General features: G+C 42.0%; 1 protein-coding gene across 6 annotated transcripts; it reads right to left on the bottom strand.

The window, feature by feature from the left end:
* Positions 1 to 2,714: 2,714 nt before the first annotated feature.
* LOC100124039 (tumor protein D54) lies at positions 2,715 to 20,121 on the bottom strand. 6 transcript variants are annotated; one of them, XM_031930907.2, is made up of 7 exons: positions 19,593 to 20,120; positions 18,255 to 18,368; positions 10,426 to 10,556; positions 9,571 to 9,719; positions 8,596 to 8,655; positions 5,383 to 5,545; positions 2,715 to 4,323 (listed from the first exon to the last, which is right to left on the bottom strand). In XM_031930907.2, exons 1-7 carry the CDS (start codon positions 19,612 to 19,614, stop codon positions 4,186 to 4,188), a joined length of 777 nt encoding a protein of 258 aa, XP_031786767.1. In that variant the 5' UTR covers positions 19,615 to 20,120; the 3' UTR covers positions 2,715 to 4,185. The 6 variants fall into 6 exon arrangements, with proteins under 6 accessions (XP_031786767.1, XP_008207474.1, XP_016841477.1 ...); XM_008209252.4 differs by lacking the exon at positions 18,255 to 18,368 and having other exon boundaries at positions 19,593 to 20,121; XM_016985988.3 differs by lacking the exons at positions 18,255 to 18,368; positions 19,593 to 20,120 and adding an exon at positions 15,618 to 15,870.
* Between the last annotated feature and the right edge of the window lie 546 nt (positions 20,122 to 20,667).

Here is a 20,667-nt window from a genome sequence, read left to right as displayed (position 1 = left end):
TATTCAAATTTCCACACTATACAGCTGCAAATACAACATTTGAAATTATAAATAGTCTAACTTTAAAAGAATCAATTATAATAATCTCGACGCGCCATTATAACGAGATAAATAATACGTGTAAATCCTACACACAAAATATTTTCGCTGCGCGCGAACTCGCTATTGGCTCTTTCGATCGGAGACCTCGATGCGTTCCAGTTTTAGAAGCCCAATTTCTTTCGAGGACCGGATTCTCTCGAGTGCTGCTGTTGAATTCGATTCTGACCTGAATATTGTATGCGTATATTATAGGTATTTTCGAGGCTGATGGTAAAGGCAAAACGACAAGGCATAATGGCCGGGCTGTTTGTGGGTTTTTTGAGTGCGCCCGCGCGAGGAGGACCGAGAATATGAGTATTTCGGTTCTTTTTTTTTATTTTTGTTGTATAAAGGACGATGGCATAACGGCGAAATGATGGAGCTTTAAGGTGATTTTAATTTCGCCAACTTTTCGGCATAAATTGTAATTGGCTGATTGTACGCGCGGATCACGTCTAGACTGTAATTGGGAAACTCGAGGCGAAAGGTGGAGCCGATATGCTCGTATGTGTACAGTGTACAAGATGATGGGAATTTTATATCGAGAGAAGCTCTCTGTATACTTTAATTCACTCGCGGTAATTTGCTAAATTTCAAGGTTTGCCAGGGATTTTTACGAGCTTTATTTGTTCGTATTGCAAGCATAACGCGCGATTGATTCTTGTACGCGCTATTATACGATTTTTTTCACTCAAAAACGCAACGAAATTCCTCAGAGCGACTTATGCACGCTCGAGTCGTATGTATGTAACTGTAAATTTCAGCGCTCGAGACGTTATAACCAAAAGTTTAAAAAATAAACGTATACATCTTACACGAGCAAAGCTGCAGCTCTCCGTATATCTCACTCGCGCAAAACGCTTCTTCCAATAACTTACCTCGCGCACACACACTAGCCCATCTTTTTTCACCCGCGCTTTTTGCCATCATCTCCCTGCGCCGCGATTCTAAGAATTCCATCGCTAAACGCCCGATGATTGTGCGAAAACTCGCGAAGCGCATATAAATTTCATTCGCAAAAATTCGCCTCTACGTGCGAGCCTTTTCTCCCTCGAGCGTAGTATACGTTGTGTAGATGTCGGTCAGGAACATCTTATATATATATATATATATATATATATATATATATATATATAGAAAGTGATGCCAACTTGTATTGGCCGCGCGCGATAAATATCCCTCTCGCGCGTCGACACGTATTATAATACTTATATATCCGAGATTATATTCCGACGATTTGCGCGAATTTATCGCTTATTCGGGATACTTTTCGGAAACGGTCAGGCTTTTCTTCGCGTGATTTCCGTGCAAATGTTGAAAGCTCGCGTAGTTTTCAAGGCGAGGAGAACAATTAAACCGGGGATTGATGGGACGATTACGGCCGAAGGCGGTGCGCATATTTTTCGTTAATTAAGCGCGGGAGCCTTGAAACATTGTCGCGAGAGAATGATCGCATTGTGAAAATAAATAATAACCATGTATACGGGTGCAACGTATAAAGTGTCTGTAAAATACACGAGTGTAAAGATGCAAACAACACGCGTGTAATTATTACCAAAAGTGTCCGCAGGATGATTTACGACTTTCGCCGGAATAAGTAAGTCACGTAGCTTTTCCACCCGATCGTCGTTTGCAAATCCCTTTATTTACACGTACACACGCGTTATACTCGCTCGGAATTGATGTCTGTATCGTCGGCGCGCTAATGAGAGAACACGAGGACGTAGTAATGCATGTATTTACTTTTGCCATGCTCAGATACATCCCGAAAAAGAAGGATGTTGAGGCAGCGGCAGCAGCTTCGAAATTAAACGTCGGATATTACTTTTTCTTCTCGGCTTCTCGCACTCACGCGAGGGACTTAGTAATCGATACCATTTTTCAGGGCGACCGGCTCTGGTACTATGGGACGATGCTGGTAAATGAGAAGAGTCGAAATTTATACTGATCGCGTTATTAAGTATTCAGAGGAGAGAGATGTATGAACAATTGGACGCTTTTAATTGCCGGTGATTTTTAAAGTGATAAGTGAAGCTTGTGATGGATCTATTAATTCAATCGCGGTCGCGATTTTTTATGCAGATCAGGACGCGTGGAAATGATGGATACGGCACTTGGTTATTAATTGATTTCGGCGATCGGTATTATTTATCTTGGTAAGTTAAACGAGCCATGCGTACGCGCTCAAATGAAGCAATTAAAATGACAGCGAGTTCATTAAGTTATAAAAATATTTCGGTTTTTGCGCCAACTTTTTTTCCTATACGCACACTGTGTGTGTAACGTCGTCGAGACTGTGGGGAGATAGGCGAGTTTTGCGTCGGAAAAGTTTAACCGAAGAATACATTTAAAGCAGATGCCTACAATGTAATCTGATCTTGCAGATTTCCTTCTTCGGATATAATGAGGTGTATTTCCGACGACGACGATGAGGATTAGAAAAAGTGCGCTCTCGAAGCTCTCTTCAATAACTAATTTAACAACGTCTCTCTCGCGTTCGTAATTTACATTTATAAAATGTTTAATTACAGCGCCTTAATGAAATTTATAAGGACTTTCGCTTACGCGAGCTCTCGTGTACAGACTTATAACTTTGAGGAGTGTAAAGGGTATGGTATAAGCAAAGTTTGAAGTTTCAATGTTTGCACAAAAATTTATTAATCGTACCGATCAAGCGAAATTTATACACAGTATTTTTTTTTTTATTTTCGAGAAAAATTATAATGTTAAGTACCCGATAATAATTAGAAATAGAATGACACGCAATCATGTACATGACAGTTGAGTATTTTTCACGTTGTCGAATGAATCGTTGAGGAGAATATATATAAAGCAGGAGAAAATCATTGACAATAACAACGTATACACAGACGGTGGCTGTTTGAAGAAATAATTTATTGATCGACATCAGGATCAAGCGAAAAATGTATACAAGTGGTTTGTGTTGTCCTAAAGAAGGCATGTATAGCATATATAGCTTAAGGTGACTTTTGCAAGTGCTGAGAAGCTCACGGCAAAGGCTCGCAACGACTCCCTATAGTTTTTAATTCTAAAAATATATGTATACGTATATGCTTTTTGCTCTCGGTTTTATTATTTATATGTATTTTCGAATCAATTCTTGCTGTGTACGTGTAAAATGAACTAGCATTTTCTCGTCACTTATATCCTCTACTTAGAATACATTTAGAGCTAATTGTAGAAAATATCATCGTTATCATCGCTGTTTTGTTTAGTTTTATTTTTCATTATTATCATTATATTTCTTCGAATTTTTTCCCCTCATATATAGATTTAAATACACGCATTTATCTGGTCGAATGCTTGATAATATTCAATTCACATTGGTCGGCCAACTATTTTTAAATTCTACGAATCTTTAGTCTATATAATGCAATTCTTCTTGTATATTTATGCCTATACTCGAGCATTGAACGCTTATTCTTTGAGTATAACAAAGCATTCGCGCATTTTTAACTTAGATACACGTTATACCTTTCGCGTTACACAAATATTGTCCCAAAGCGATATTTTGCTTGATTATCGTTAACTGTTTTTTTACTTTTTCTCTACGTACTTTTCTTCGCTCGCCTTCAAAGCTACATCAAAAATGCAAGATACAATGTATTATTACGACAACCCTTTGAAATCCGGACACAGTGTGTAGCAGTAATAGTAGATAGCGATAGTAGTAGTACACAATGATTTTTTTTTCAGTTTGCGAGAAACATTTGAAACAAGGAGAAAAAACACAGCGATCGGTTAAATACAGAGTCCATCAGTGTACTATTGATTCTTTTAGATTGTCGGAGCTCGTACTACTGTATTTTTTTTGTAATTTTATTTGTTCATTTTTGCTTCTTGCTCCCGTAATAACACCGTGTGGACCTGCGACGGACGAGCGATACCAAAACTCAAGAGGAAAATCAGTATTCACCGTCGTTCTCAAAACTAATAATAATAATAATAAAAGGCAGCATCGCTCGACTGTCACAGCGTCCGCAGGAGCTCGACGAAACGAAAATCTGACCCGCGTTTAAGCTCCCCGACGACGCCAAGTGGGCCGTAGGACGGACTGCGACAACTGCTGCGGCTTCGGACGTCCTAAGAGAGCATCTTATCCTCGGGAATAGTAGGACTGGTGGCTGACGGTGCGGCCGAGGCTCGTCTCGAGGCACCGGCCTCCCGCAGTGCCTCGTCGAAGCTCTGCGTCGAATTGCTGCGCGACGGGGTCACGCGTCCCTTTGGACAGAAGAAAAATTATTTTTATTTTCCTCTCGTCTCGTCGGTGTAAAACCAGTTGAATATTGACCTTTTTGGAAATTTTTATCCTCGTCAATAAAGTACGCATTGTATTGGAAATCGGGAGCGTAATTTTTAGTCGTGAAAGCGACGCTAATTGGTTTAGACCACGTAGCCGCGGTCGTTCGTTTTCATTTGTTTCGCGCGCGTGTAATTAAAGCTTTTATATATTTTAGATTGATTTGAGATGTGATTTTTCAATTATCGGCCGTAAACGCGCATTCGGTGCGTCTTTTTTTGGACTTCTTTATTTGTCCCCCGGCTCTATGTACTAGTTTCGTGTAATTATCGCGACTACTTTTCTTGTCACTCAAAGTTTGTCCGATTTTAAATTGAATTTCTGCGTTTCGTAACGGTTTAATTAATATTCATGATTCTCTCGCGTGCCTTGTTTTTCTCTCCCCGACGACAACTTATTTCTCTCTCGTACACTTTGTCGTGTGTATACAGTTTTCGCCTCGACGAAAGAAAATTTGGTACGACTTTATTTTTTTACGCAAAAACGACATAGTATTAAGCAAGAATTTCAAAGCTAAGTGTAATAAATCGTCGGGAGAAGTTCAGTCTCGCGCGGGTAGAACAATTTTTCACCGGCCGCAAGTGTTTCTGTTATAAATTCGAACCGGCACTTTAATGGTGCGCACTTAAAGCGAGCGCTTAAAATTTATGAAATTTTTAAGCCGAGCGAAGTAAATGAAAAAATTTGAGAAAAAAACACAACCTCCGCATTTATCACTAATTGCCCTTATCGGGATCGGCTTTTTTCAAATCGAAATTATTAGACTTTTTCGGCGAACTTTAATCGCGCTCTCGCGGAGAAAAACGAGATTCCCCTACGATGATATTAATTACCCCCGCGTTGTCACACACAGAGAAAAGTTTCACTTTGTCGTCGCAAATCGCGGAGAGGCTCATTAACGATCGGCGCATGATTTCGTCCTGTATATAAGTATAGTAGCTGCTGCTGTTGCAAAAAAAGAGTAATTGCAGCGCGTGTACCTTGACATTCTCGTAAGCGCTGCCGACTTTTTCCTCAAGGGACCTGAAGCTGTCGGAATTTCTCATCTGACCGATTTTCATGGAAAGTCCACTGCCGAAACCGCCCAGGATACTCGTCGTCTTCTCGGCCGTGTTCTTCAGCACCGACTCGGTCTTCTGGTACCTGCGAACGAGCACAAAAGACGCCGATACGTGGCCGGTGTTATACACAGCTGCTTCGCATATACACATTTTATTTATTTTTTTTTCTTTTTGCGAGTAAGATGATGATGACGGCGAGAAGAGCGACTTTGTATGTTCTTTTTTTCGACGGGCCACACCTGCCGCAATGGTTATGGGTATGGCTTCATATCGGCGTAATTTGCCGAAAGCGCGTTCGAGAAAAAAAAATTCCTTTTTTTCGAGGAGAGAGAGAGAGAGAATATGCCGCGGGAATTTCACGTTGAGAGAGTGAAAATTACCGCGGTGCTCGTTACTCTCCTTTGCGCAATTCCGTGTATTTTGAGGATTAATTCGTATACGAGTTATTTTCTCCTTTTTCTCGACTATTAAAATTTTACCGACTTTTTCCGATGAATTATAGGTGAAAAAAAAATACAACAAGTCGCTCCACTCGACGAAGAGACAAACGAGAGAGAGAGAGAGAGAGAGAGAGAGAGAGAGAGAATTGTCAGCTGGTTCCTCCGCGAAAAAGGGTGCCACTAACTCTCGTCAGGGTGAGCCTCAGCTCCTCGTAAATTAAGGCTGCATATGCGGCGCGGTGCAGCGAAAGACGCTGAATTAGTACACGCGTTAATATGCATTCGAGAGAGAGAGAGAGAGAGAGAGAGAGAGAGAGAGAGAGAGAGAACGCCGCCTCTTTTTGTCCCGAGATTTATGGCTTTTATTTAAATTTTATGTGCCTTTAAGGAGGTTATAACACCGTATGTGTCTCAACAAGTTGCTTTATACGAACGAAATCGGCCGTAAATCTCGGGGATCGTTGATCTTATCAATATAAAGATGAATATGAAAGGATCCTGATATTTTTTATCTCTCTTTCTCTCTCTTGCGTTCTCGTGCTCCGTAACGTACACAAACGCGGATGTATCTATACCACAGCGCGTTTATAAATCCAAACCTTTTTTCTCTCTCATCGCAGTGTTAATCGGTTTTTAATGCCACGCTGTAAGTGACCCGTTCGACTCGAGTCAAGTTTTACAGTTTGATTGATAATTCTAGACGCACTTTTTGCTCTCCGCGCAAAAATTTCAACCGACTTCTGTAGCGCCGCGAACCCTGACATTGCAAAAATCAATTTTAATTAATAATGCGCGACCTTACAATTACTCCGATGCATATGTAACAGCTCTGTAAGTACAAATTCCACGAGAGTCACAAGCGCGAGTAGGATCGAACTCTTTTTCCCGCGAGAAAGTCATTATTTTACGATTATTTATCAGCGTACGTCGTTACGAAATTTTCAGCGACGTCTCTAATTACTTCCGCGCCAGTGTAAAAACCAGAGCCGCCGAGAGAGTTATCTCGAGAGAGAACTGGCGTATAAGTGAACCAGTTCCTCTCCCAGTTTAGATAAATGCGCCGCTATCTGAAAAATGTTAAACAATCTTTTTTTTAAGCATTATTCCCTCGGCGAGTCGCGTCGATTTTCTCTGGCCGACGAGCAACTTTCATCCATAAATCGCGCGGAAACGGCGATTGCTACGGCACCGATGATCTCGTTATTCGGACGATCGGTTGACGGGATAATCTCGTGTACATCAGGTGGTGTTCTAATGTTTACTTATGCAAAATCGCGACGAGGAGCCTCTAATTAGAATTTTAAAACAACTGAGTTTTCATTCTCTTCGCGCGGCGGGACGACCCTGAAATCTCGAGCATATGTGTATGTGTGTGAGTTACGCGTTCTCGGACTTTCACAATTCAAAAGAGTCGAGTGTGTATATAGATACATATGTTCTGCGGAAGAACCAGCTTAAAGAGGATGCAGCAGACACACTCCTGGCTATTTTTAGATTTACCGTTTCTAACGAAGCTCGTCAATCGACGTTTTTCATCGAACGACCTCGATGGATCAAAAATCGAAGAGCCACGACCTATGGCAAGTTGATTACGCCATGGACGCGCTTCGATGAATAATTTAGACGGTTTTTTACTCTGAGAAAAAAGGGTGACGAGAAATCGTAGAAATACCCAGTTATGTGTGCGATTGCTTTTTTTATATATACATTATGGTTATTGTATGGTTTAGTATTCGTGGATCATGCAATTCAAGTCAATCAGTGCCTTGATAATAGTTAATAATACTTTATGTACAAGTATATAATATCAAATCAATCCTTTTGCGTTATAACTAATTATACTGTGTTATTATTATGTACTAGTAATTATCATTGAGGCCGCATATATTGAAGCCTTTAATGTAATACGGTCGATTAATAAATTGCAATATATGGTTTCATATTTTATTCCTTACTTCTGAAATATAATAAAATCGTTAATTGCCACAATATAAAACTCCGTAACGTACGAACGAACGTTCACTTTCCAAACGCGATGCATTTATTAAGTCTGATTACACGCAGTATAAAGACAATTAAACGATGATGATTGAGTACAGCGAAAGCAATAAGACGTGAAATTAAAATTCTAAAGAAAAAAAAACGAACTATACACGTGATCACAAGATATGATGCACACTCGCAGCAGCGAACGCCTGTGCTCGTGAAAATACGAATTAAAGGTAGGTATAATGTCAAAATTAAATAAAAATTTAATAACTCACATCGCACAGTTTCACATGTTGCAAAAATCAATAAATCATATGAGATAAAATAATATAACGTGAAATAAGGAATAACGAATACGAGTGCATATTTTGTTAAATAATAGTGAGGATATAACCGAAAATAATATATAAAATAGTCATGCACAATATGGAGAGGCCTCAGAATCGAGAAAAACTGTACCAAAAATAGAAGTTATCGCTTTATCGAGTCATTGCGCAAACGAATTTCTCTCCGCGATCATTAAATAGCCAGCATTACGCGCAAACGAGTCTCGATTAAAATTCCTTAAATTTCAAATCTCGCTATAAATGTTATGTGTGTGTCTGTGCAAAAAACAAAATTTATGATCTCGCGCGCAAAATTTTCGTTCTTCAAGTCACAAGCTTTTAATCAAGATAAAGCGACTTTATGTGCTTATACTCACAAACTGTTCTCGGAGACCGTCCTGGTGAACCGACCAAGTTTCTCCCCAACATTCTGATAACTAAATGAGACAGCTTAACGAAAAGTGAAAAAAAAAGTAAAACGGGAACGGCAAGTTGCATACATATAAACAGGCCTAATCGGACATAGCACTTGCTGTGGTATAATGTATGTATATATATGAGGGACAGCGAACACGGGGACAGGAAAAAAGAGAGAGACAGATAATATGCAAATAGAGAGCCGTGTACCAGTGTGTCGAGAGGGTTTGTTGTCAGGTGGTACCATCGAAAAATTGTCGATGCAAATGCAATGGATTTCGAGAATTATCGAATAAAAACTACTTGCTCTTCCACACGGTACACAGGCCTCTACGAAAATAAAGTTTAAAAAATGAAAGTTCGCGCGTAAAAGTATCGAATTCAACAAAAATTCAGAAATGAAATACACCGACAAACGAGCTTTCAGATAAAAAAATTATGGATTAGGGTGATGCATAACTGTAATAAATTATATGTATCAAGTGTACAATAACGGGTATCCAGATACACCAAAGAACATAATCCATACGTATATAAAGCTATACATACAGAGAGAGAGAGAGAGAGAGAGAGAGAGAGCGCGTGGCACTTGTTACCAAGTATCCCGAGACGAAAAAGTATAGTATGAGTATGAGAGCGACAGAAAGGAAGAAAAATCTCCGGGCAGGGTTACCCTCTACCGTATACCGTTACAAGTTAAATTTCGAAACCCACAGCCCACAGTGTATAAAATAGAGCGAGCCAGCGAGCGAGAGAGATACCCTTTTAACAATGCCCAGCTCCGGCTTAAGATCAGAGAGCGCGTTACTCGACGTGAGAAACGAGAATCAATAAAGGTATGTATAAAAGCCCTTTAAAAATAAGAGAGGCGAGTTTAGCCGCAGCGACATAAACAAGAGGTGTTACGTCGACGACGACAGGAGGACATAACGTACACTTGGCTCTCCTTGACGTTCTTCAAGCCCTGGTTGACGTCGACGCTGAGCTCCTTCCAAACGCTGATGCCGAGCTTCCGCTTGAGCTCGTGGGCCATTCGCACCTTGCTCGACAAGACCTCCCTCAGCGTCTGGATCTCATCCTCGATCTGCGGACACAGCAAGAGAGTTTACCGGTTTAATTGGCTTCGCAAAAGGGCCCAGCAAAGAATGGCCGCGCGGCTCGCTTTCTTTCCTCTCGCGCAACGAGCGCGTAAATCGTACACGGGGAGGAGCGGGTAATACGGTGTTTTTTTCCCGAGGGTTTATGTACTCGCGTACACTCGATCTATAGGCTTCTTTTTAATTAGCCGATTCTTAAATCGTGATGAACACTCGAGCATTTCATATGTATCTGATCTAGTCCCCTGCAGTTTTTCGGGGCGTTTTTGCCGAAAAAAATAACTACAGAGCGACGCGTATCGTTCGATCTCTCGAGCGAAGCTTCTGATGCAGAGAAGCCCATCACTACTGACGCACGTACACACACATGTCGATGATCTATTTCAAGAGGCTCTCGATCATCTCCGCCGCGGCCTTTGAATCAATTCAGATCACTAAAAAGTAAGTGCGCGTCCGCGAACGGTAAACTTCACCGATGATGAAAAAAAAAGAAAAACGAGGAAGAATCCGGCGCATAATAATACGAAATATACTCGAAAGTGGATCAATAGCTGGGCGTACCCGCGCCGATAAGAATCTTCTCTCAAGAGAGAGAGAGAGAGAGAGAGAGAGAGAGAGAGAGAGAGCCGCGTCTCGTTTTTTATTCTCTCAGCTCTTAATCACAAAAAAAGCGAAGAAAACGTTACACTTCACCTTAGCGAGTTCGGCGCTCCACTCGGCCTTCTGGCGTTCTTGCTCCTCTACCGTCATCCCCTGAAGCTCGTTCGCCACGTTATCGAGGGACGGCGATAGCGATCCGCTTCTGTGGAGGGCGGCATCTTCACCTGGAACACACAGAGCGTGCACGAATTATTATTTTTTTCTTTTAATTTTGGAAAAAAAGCTCTCGCCTCGCTTCGTTATCGGGACGAATTAATCTGACGATTCATAATTTTCGCCGAGGCTCGCGTAAATGAGCGCGATTTAATTAATGGCCGACGCGTTCTGCCAATTTTTCACGTACTTTTCAAAGGGGCTAATGATTTTAAAGTCGCGAGAGAGTTTCATCATACTTCGAGGGCTATTGAAATCAATGATTGTCGGGGCATTAATTATATCGCGTTTGCTCGAGTGAGCCTGCATGTCGCGCGGAGATTCATCGAGAGCGAGGAAGTTTATTTATTCTTCTTTATTTTTTATCGATATCGCGATTGTGCAAGAAAATTTGTTCAACGACGAGAATTTTTTCTGCGAGGATTATTATTTTAAACATTTTTTTTCTGCTTATATTACGCGTGTTATTTGCATGTAACAAGGAGAAAGTCGACGGTTAAAATTTGATTGCAATCCCATATTTTACGTCGAGAAAGCTACATTCCACCTATACACCCGACTAATGCTCTTCTCGCTGCAGTGTTCCATCTCTAATCGCGGCTGGATTGCAGTCGGAAATAATCGTTCGAGGCACTTGCAGATAACGCCGATTTCGCGGAGATTTTATATTGTTCAATAATGTGCCGTTAAGGCATATACCACTGAATTTTCACTCTGCATAAATTCGCCTCTTGTCTATACTCATTGATAAGAAGTTTCCCGATATTCTCGTGTACGAATGTTGCTGTATTTTTTGCCAACAATAAAACACCGTCTGTATTTTGAAATAAACGCGCTGATGCGATGATATACCTTCGCACGGAGTCTATTCCCAACAGCTGTCGGCTTATCGCGCAACTTTTGTGTATTACGATTGTACCTGTATATCAAACTAAGTACACTGAAAAGTGTGATAAAGCTTCATTCGGATTAGCTGCTATCGTAACGAAATATATTTACTTTTACGATCGGTTTTTCGGTAGTTTCATAAACAAACAAGATTAGCCTCGACGATCGAAGTGGAAAATCGAGTTACGTAGCTTTTCATCCATGCACAGGATTTTTTTTCGACGACGAACACTTAATGACAGGCTTTCCTGCGCGGCAGCATAAAATAGAAAGCTCTCTCGGCATTATGGATGATGAATTTGTAGTTTCACCGCTGCCGCAATTAACAACTCGACAGGACTCGCTAAACGAAGAAACATTAGCTTATAATGCACGAAATCGAGTTTTAAACTAATTATCGTTCGAATTAATCGCGATTTATCATCCGATAACGAATCCCCGCGACGATCAGTTTGTTTTCTCCGGCGAAGAAAAGAATCGAGGAACAAAAAGGCATTACAATAAATAGCGCGGGTCTTATTCGTCAGTTCGCACGTCAGGAACATAACCCGTTCCGCAACAATAGCCGATTTCACCACACTGCAGTTGACTCTCTCGTTCCAAGCTCGCTCTCAGTCATACTAAAAAAATATATGCGATTAAAGCGCCATCTACCTCCCACCAAACCGATCGCACCTTTGACGAGTCCCAGCAGCCGCCTTGACTTTTCTCGGATTTTCGCTTTGAGTAGCCTGAATTCTCGCCTGGTGCCCTTTTGGTCACCTTCGCGTTCTTCCCTAAAATCGGCTTCCTCGATCTCCTCGATTTCGCCGGCTTCCTGGTGCCAGTGCACCAAGATCTCCTCCGAGTCGCTCACGTCGTCGAGATCGTCGAAGCTCGGGGTAGGCGCTAAGCTACTGTAGTAAGCGTCTTCCTCGAATTCGGGACCGACGAATTCCTCGTCCGTCGCCGCCGACGTCGTCGACGAGGCGTCGGTTTTTTCGTTGATCGGACGGTTGTTGTTGTTGCTCGCCGATTTGGCGTCGCCGGTTTCCTCGCGCATCGTGGTGCCGATTTTTTCGAGATCGGTAAGAGAATAAATCGTTTATGAATAGTCGATCACAGGTTATTTACAATGCAGCTTTGTGGAAGCTCGCATTTACGTGAACAAAATAATTCGTCGCCCCGATACACTTGCATAAGTCGTGATCGTCGTCGCTTTCTCGGGAACGTATGCCGCTGCTCATTAGTGGATATTCTACATATCACATGCGTGCGCGTCTGAGAGAATTCCTCACTAGGGGAATAATGACATTGGTGTCACGTCGGCCGAAAAAATTGCATACGATTATAATTAATTATGTCATTAAGCGCGCGGCTTTTGCCGAAACCGAAGTAAACCAAGAGAGGAGTGTATAAGAGTCGCGAAGCTGCTGTCGATGCACTTTCGAAACGCGACGTGTCCGGCGCGTTCGAAAAAATGCTCTTCGATCTGACCTTCTTTTTCAACTTCGCGCATATTACGCGCGCGGCCAATTACGCGCGAGAGAGATCGTAGACTTATATTTTTCGCGAGATACGCATTCCAATGCAGACGTATATCTCTTCACAATAGTGCAGCAGTGCTTCCAATTAGATACCTATTCCACACAGCTATACAACGTTCCGAGCCATTAGCTTCGCTCTAGCCGTCGTCGAGGTTGCGTCACGTGTTCGGAGAAAAAAGAATCGTCCAGTATGTATAAGAATACAGCAACAATAATCCGACACAACGGAGTAGTAGTAGGGGAAAACCCCGTGCCTGTATACGTGTATACGGCAGTCCCGTTACTTCAAAAAGTCTCTTCTTCTTCTTCTTTCCTCCTTAACGGTCCGAATTCCGCCGAATATCTCTCCCCTACTCTCTTATAACCCCTCGCTTGCAAAAAAAGGGTCCGCGGAACCAGTCCTGCGAACTCACGCACACACACATGCACTGTATACAGAGACACGCAGTTCGTGTCACCGGATCCACGCGCGCGACCACAGCGCCACCAGGTGGACCGGCGCCGATGTAACACTTCTCTCTCGCTCTCTCCGTGTGTCCCTCTCACTGGTTAGTGGTTGCCACTTTTTCCTCGCGAGTCGATCTTCTTCCGATGACAGTCCGATGGCGAATCCGAGGGAGATCTTAATGAGGACTACTGTCGACACTTTGCCTTGGATATCCGGAGGATTTTTCGTATACAAAAAGGAGACACTCGCGTGGGAGTAGTTACACTCGCGGACTGCAGCGCGAGCGCGCGCGCTTGTTCCGGCTGACGATGGCGTCAGCAGCAGCGGTGGAGCAGCTATCGGTAGGAGAAAGCCGCACTACCTGCTGCCCTCTCTACCTGCCCAGGTGTATCCCGCGCTGACTCACGCGCCACACTATTTTGTCTATTTCATTGTGCTCCTCGTCGTCTCGCTTCTCCCTCTCTCTCTCTCTCTCTCTCTCTCTCTCTCTCTCTTATACACTTCTGTGCGCGACGTGTATATAGTCGACTTACCTGTTCGGTCGCAAAGACTATATTATATTATACGTGTATGCAGGTATATAGTGTATAGGTGGTAACTGTAGTCTCTCTCTCGCGCGCGAGTCGTCTAACATATTGGCTGCCTTTGCTGGAGAACCAGTTGGTTTTTTTCGATTCGGTAAAGGATGAAGTGTTGCGTTTCGTGGACGGTTCGCGCTCGGGTGGGTTTCGGGGTGGAATCCGTCAGTTTGGAATTCCGTCGTTTTTAGGATGAGAGAGTCGCAGGAGTGCTTTTTTCTGGATGAGTTGCCCGGTGCGCACGTCCGTACGACCTACCTTACCGATCGATTTATAAGGCCAATTATAATTTTTCGAATCCGCGACCTGGTTCTCTCTTTTTTTCGCGAGAGTGCGCGTTTAATTGCCGTGAAAAGTTGGGTAAATATTTTTTTCGATGGATTTTAAAATAATCGGCAACTTTTTCAGGGCTAATTAACGGAGATGTGTCATTGCTTTATTGGGCTTCGTGTGCGCCGAGGATGAAATATTAATTTATAAACAAGCTTATCGATGCTTATCGATTGTCGTTAATTAAACGCAATTAAATGGCATAATGTTATACGAGTATACAGTTTCTAAACCATACAATCGACGACCTGCTCCATATCCACGAGATTCAAAAGACCCGTTAAAATCGAATCGGCTCAGATACTCGCGAAATTAATCATCATCCGCGCGCGGTATTAGAAAACGCTTGACACGCTTCCGAAGTAAGCACCTTCGCAAAAAGGTATTATCTCGCCGTAGACGCAATCCATCTCTCTCCTCTCCGATCGATCTCTTTTTCTCTTCGGTGTACGGCTCGCGAATTTCTTGCACGAAATTGCCAAAGCAGAACGCCGCGCGTTTATCCTCCCCCCATTCCTCGCGGTGTTATATACAGTTTACCGTTACATATAGCGCATAGAGACGAGGAAGAAAGCGGCCGTTTAGAGGATATTCGTATAGACAGCAGTTCGCGAGTTCGATTTTGCGAAAGGAAATTTATGGATTTATGCGGACGCATTGTCCGGCGCAGTGCGAACACGTCCAGGTAATAAAGCTCAAAGGAGCCGCAGTCTGTGTTGTATTATGCGAAAGGGTTCGTACATAAATCTGGGGGACGGAAATAATTTTTTCTTTTATTTTATGGAATGATGATCGGTTGGAAATGTTCGCGTGTGTTGGATTGCCTTTGAGAAGAACTGACGTAGGTAGGGGGATAATGATAACGTTGGGAAATGAATGGGGATCGTGACTTGTTGGTGAGCTGTGTGTGGATAACGTAACAAGATAAATTTTGAGACGACGAGATAATGGCACGAGTCAGCTGTGGACATTTCTACTGTATTTTATCAGCTAGACTGTCAGATTCATTCAACGATGCGTGTGTTTCGTTGTCGAAATATAGTTTTAGAGATAAATTTCGCGTTTCATTGCGATGACGTGTGCGCGTGTTCAATAATTTTCTGATAAATTAAAATTTATTATAAATGATAAATTAAATTTATTATAAATGATAAATTAAATTTATTATAAATGATAAATTAAAATTTATTATAAATAATGTGGATTCAATGTTAGTGTCTAGTGTTAACTTTATCGCAAAAATTACGACATTCGATTGTACCTCACCCTCTAAACTCAACCCTCAAACCAAACCCAACTCACCCATGTAATAAAAATTCTTCTCGTCCTGATAGGCCTGCGGATTCATCATCGAAAGGTGGTGAATCATTTCGTAAGCGGTGAAGCCCAGAGAAATCGCAGGCCCAAAAGGAGCTTTCCTAAGCAGCCAAAAGCTCGCCAACTCACAGCCGAAGCCCAAAAGCTCGGGATTCATGCACCGACTCGCGCCACCATCATATTAGTGCTATTACCTTAACCGTCGTCGATTCAACACTAAAGCCGAAACAAAAATCCACTCTCGAGGCTTTTTAATGTCAAGCGCGTACATAGCAGCGCATCCCTACCATTTATTCCGCGGCAATATTAAATTAGAGGCCGTCGCGGGATTAGGCACGTCGTGGGAGAGAGTAGACCACCCCCTCGACTGTCTATTGCGATGTAGAGGGTTTTAAGTTGTTGCGTTGTTATATAGGCGCGGCGAATCAATGAGCGTGGCTATAGGCTATAACGTCGTGCTTTTGAATTTTCTAGAAAAAATCGCGGTTTGTTGTAGTTTTTAGCACATTAGTGTAGTGTACTACGGTAAAGTGGTTTTATATTTAAAAATACCCAATGATAAAGCGCTCTGTCCATTATGTGTTCGTTGATAGAAGTTTACCTTATTGAATCGTTATTAAGGGGGGTTACTTCATAATCGCGTGATATTTCGATTGTATACCCAGTCATGCCTGACGGCGAGTTTTTGCGATTAAAAATAACTCGGCTGTATACTTATACATTGTACGTGAAACTAAAAGCCTTATCTTTAGTATAAGCTGATAGTATAATCTGCCACTAAACACAAATAGCACTTTGATTCTGAAAAAATCGTTAAATGAACTCGTCGCATACAGTGCCAGTGCTGTTCTCTGGAAAAAAAATTATCCATTTATGAAGCAACGGTCGCTCGCGGATGAATGAAGAAGCCTATAGAAGCTTTGACTTTGAAACTGCCGAAGCAATTCTCAAAGAGTGAGAAAACAATTGCGAAGCTTATTTATATTCCATGACTTTTGGAAACATAGATCCGACGTGAAGTATACATGCATCGACAACAAGGCCACTGCAAGCGCCTATAAGTTTGATAAATATTTAACCGCAAAATCCAGTATATAAGCTTTTTTATATCAAAATTCACTTTTATAATACACGGCTCCTTCCTCGATCTTCCAAATCGAATATCGAGAAACTCACGTTTCCCTCTTTTTACTCTCGCCTATTCCGTAGCAATAAAATTTCACGGCAGCACAATAATCCCATCGACACCGCGCCTTTCTCCGATCTTCCGCGTCGAGTCATTTCAGCTGCAAGCTGACCATATAACGAAAATCGTTCGATCGAAAGACACACGAGTAAAATCGGCCAAACGAAGTTCGCTCTCTGACCCACTTGAAGGCTACATTATGACAATATAAAACCGACCGAATTCGCGCATAAATATCCGCGCAGCCGGACGATAATAATCGTGGGTGTACCTGCACATATACAGAAACATCCTCGTAAATAAATTAGCCGAAAGTGCGTACTCGCATCAGCGTCGTTTTATTATTACATTCGACGACTCTTGTCCCTCGAGTGATTCATACGTATACCTCGCGTTGTTACACGCGCGACGATCGAAGCGATATAATTTCGCGGATGTCGCGAACGCATTGTGAATAATCCGAGGATTATTCTTCGGGCTAACGGGCCTTGCTGTTGCTCTCTCTGTTTATGGCGTTGCAGCTTAAGTGCGCGATAAGGGATTGAGGTTGAGAGTGGACCACCTGATTTTTAGTGCGGATTTCGGCGGATTTTGTATTTCATTGTAGAAGTGCGAGGCTACGTGTGTGGAGTGGATATCGGTGAATCAATTGGAAGCGTTCCAGGAGTATAAATAATTGACTTTGCAGTTCGGTTATTTAATTAAAGATTCACTTATAGGCACTGTAATAGTAGGCGTCGTGAAATATTAAGTTTCAGCGCGTGTATCGATTTTACCTTTTTTACGTGGGTTAGAGCTCTGTTTCTGTAAATCCGTATAGTGTCCATTCCATTGAATGATTTTGGACAAAAAAGAGGCGTCGGAATTTAATTAGTGTAATTATACTTTAATTTGCAGATCGTTAGTATACAGAGTATAACTCGAGTCTAAACATACTTTCTGCTTCCATAGAGTCTTACAACTTGGCCAAACTTTTATTTTTAAATTACTTATTTTGTCTTTGCGTATTTAGCCTCATTATTTTTCCACGATTTCGACACACCCAACTTTATAATTCATCCATCAAAGAACCACTGCATGAAAGAATTATCTTAACGGATATGGATTCCTGTACTGCATGTGCCTAGAGAAAAAATCAATAATGCGGTATACGTTCGACCGAATGCCAATACTTTCAAATGAACCACAGTTTCTCCCCCAAAATTCTTATCTCAGAAGACAGGTAATTTGTATAATTTCACCGAATTAAAGTAGTGCCTTGGTGCAATTGCGATCTTTATTCAAAACACATAACAACGAGATATTTGCATTGACTTTAGAAGAAAGCAAATAGCAGTGAGCTATACTGTCCTCACAGAGTAGAACAATGTAACCGTGCAGATAACAGTAAAGCCAAGAAATTTTCTTTCGTTAAGCTTTCAAAATTGTGCACGTACCTGCTGCATTTTTTGTTAGCAAGAGTAACCAAAATACCGTCAAGGTGACTACTTTCACGCTGACTACAATACGTTCGTGTACTCCTAGTAGTCGTCTAATTTGAAGCGCGCTGACTGCGAACAAGTTTAAAGTTTCAGCACAGGCTGTGTAGTGAATTTTTTCCACGAGCACCTATTTGACCTAAATTTATAGATTGTGCGATAGTTTTTAATTGTGCTGAAAGAACAGAAAGAAAAATCGCGTCGTCCCGTTATTTTCCGAGTTGACACTCATTATGCGGGTATTATAAATTGAAATCGAATATCCCGGCGTGTATGGGAATAACGAGACTAAAACACAACAATATTGGCACCTATGCATAACAGAAATTCTAGTCGCGCTAATTATTTTAAACGGCTTCGAGGAGCTGCTTTGAAAAAGAAAAGAGAAGAAATTTCGAAAAGCAAGTATTTTACGGTATCGTATAACTGCAATGGTTATTAGTTTTATTGCTGGAATAGGATATTGCAAAATTATTGTCACAAACCTCGCGATAATTATTTCAAGGCATTGTTTCAAAACAGTGCACGAAAAAACTTGGTGTTTCAGGAAATGTAAGGCACGGCTAAATGCGTAGTTTATTGTAATTATCTATACGCGTTATATCACTGCACTGCATTTTGGATAACGTCATCGCGTACTTTTATAGAAACGTAAACACTGAAAAAGAAAATCTAGAGGATTGAAAAAAAAACCTTAGTGGAAACTACACAAACTAAAATCGCAAACGACTACAAAAATAGACGCTCTTATCGACAAAAATTTCCTAAATTAGACTAGTTAACCGTTATCGCGATCGACTAATTGATACAACGAAAAATTCTAGAATCTCCGGTTCATATAAATTAATGTACTAAAATGAACGACAAAACTAAAGCGACAGCGTATAATATGACCGTAGCTGCAACGTTTATCAATAAAACCTTCGTACCTAAAAATCCCCCTTCACCGATCAATAATAAAACTCGCAATCGTCCCACTTCATGAAAATTCAGCCCCAATTTCCCAGCCTGTCAATAATAAATAAACACGTAACAATCTAACCTCTCTCTCTCTCTCTCTCTCTCTCTCTCTCTCTCTCTCTCTCTCTCTCTCTCTCTCTCTCTCTCTTCAAGAGACCTTTTAGGTTATGTCGCTCGTCTCGAGTGCAGTCGAACCGAAGCGACACGCACTCAGTGCATTCTCCCCCATCACCTTGGCTCGGTGTATTTTTCACGTACACAGCAAAGCCCCGAACTGTCATCGACAATCGCACATCGGTTTAAACCATAGCCCCCCTTGAATCGTGTCCCACTCACCTGTTGGTACGTTGCTCATCATTCCCGCGACTTTTCCGTTCTCGTGCGATTCCAGCTCGAAGATTCTGCTAAGGCAGTCTTGACTTTCTCGAAATATTGCTGACTATTCCCGCACACGGATATCTAACTCTCGACGACACACACACTGTGTTTATCTCGGCTCTGCTCTTTTCCAAGTCTACCGGAACACTCGCTCCGCGGCGTTTCCTCCTGATGTATGCGGGGCCGTCTCCCTTCTTTCTCTCACCCGTCTCCCCGTTTCTCTCTCTCTCTCTCTCTCTCTCTCTCTCTCTCTCGCTCTCTCTCTCAGCGCTTGTTTTTTCCCTCGTCTGCCTCTGTCTCGCTTTTTCTACTGTGTGAATTTCGTCGACGCTGTACACTGCTGCTGATCGATGAATATAGACGCTCTCCTTCTCTCTCTACAACTATATACGTTTCGCTTCTACTATGGGATATGCGCGAAGAGAGAGAGAGAGAGAGACGTAGGAAAAGTTGACACGTCGTGTTTAGGAAGCGGCCGAGTAGTAATGCCCCTTTTAAGTCAACGAGCTCGCGCACGCAGGCTGGTTAATTGGAATGCGCAACGCGTTCGGAGCGATGATCGATAAGTATAAGCGCCGCGGGAGTATTTTAAACGCGATTAATTCTCCCGCACTTTTTTTCATCGAATCTTCGAGTACTGTAACGGAGAAGCTGAGGAGGGCTATTTGGATCGTGGCGATGTCGAAATTTCAGGACGGATTTTTCTGGATATGGTAGTTATTGCCGGAGGCATTTAAACGTGGAAGTGGGGTGTGTATAGCGTGAAAGGGGCCGAAAGACAGATAGATATATAGAACGAAACGCGGCGGCGGCGCGTCGATTGTGTGTTGTGGAAGGCAACGAATTGGAGAGAGAAAGACGGAAAGTCGATCGGGACGCGCTCTCGCTGGCAATGGAATGTACTACTATATAGAGCATTTCTCTGTCGGTTATCGAAGAAATTTGCAAATTTTTTTTCTTTTGTTGGGTTAAATTTGAAGAAGGGGTAAAGACAATTGAAAATTAAAATGTAATGCAAAAAATTTAAGGCACC

The sequence above is a fragment of the Nasonia vitripennis genome, chromosome 5, assembly GCF_009193385.2.
Source record: "Nasonia vitripennis strain AsymCx chromosome 5, Nvit_psr_1.1, whole genome shotgun sequence".
Taxonomy (NCBI): domain Eukaryota; kingdom Metazoa; phylum Arthropoda; class Insecta; order Hymenoptera; family Pteromalidae; genus Nasonia; species Nasonia vitripennis.
The sequence above is the reverse complement of the archived record's forward strand: the minus strand, read 5'-3'. Positions and strand labels throughout refer to the sequence as shown.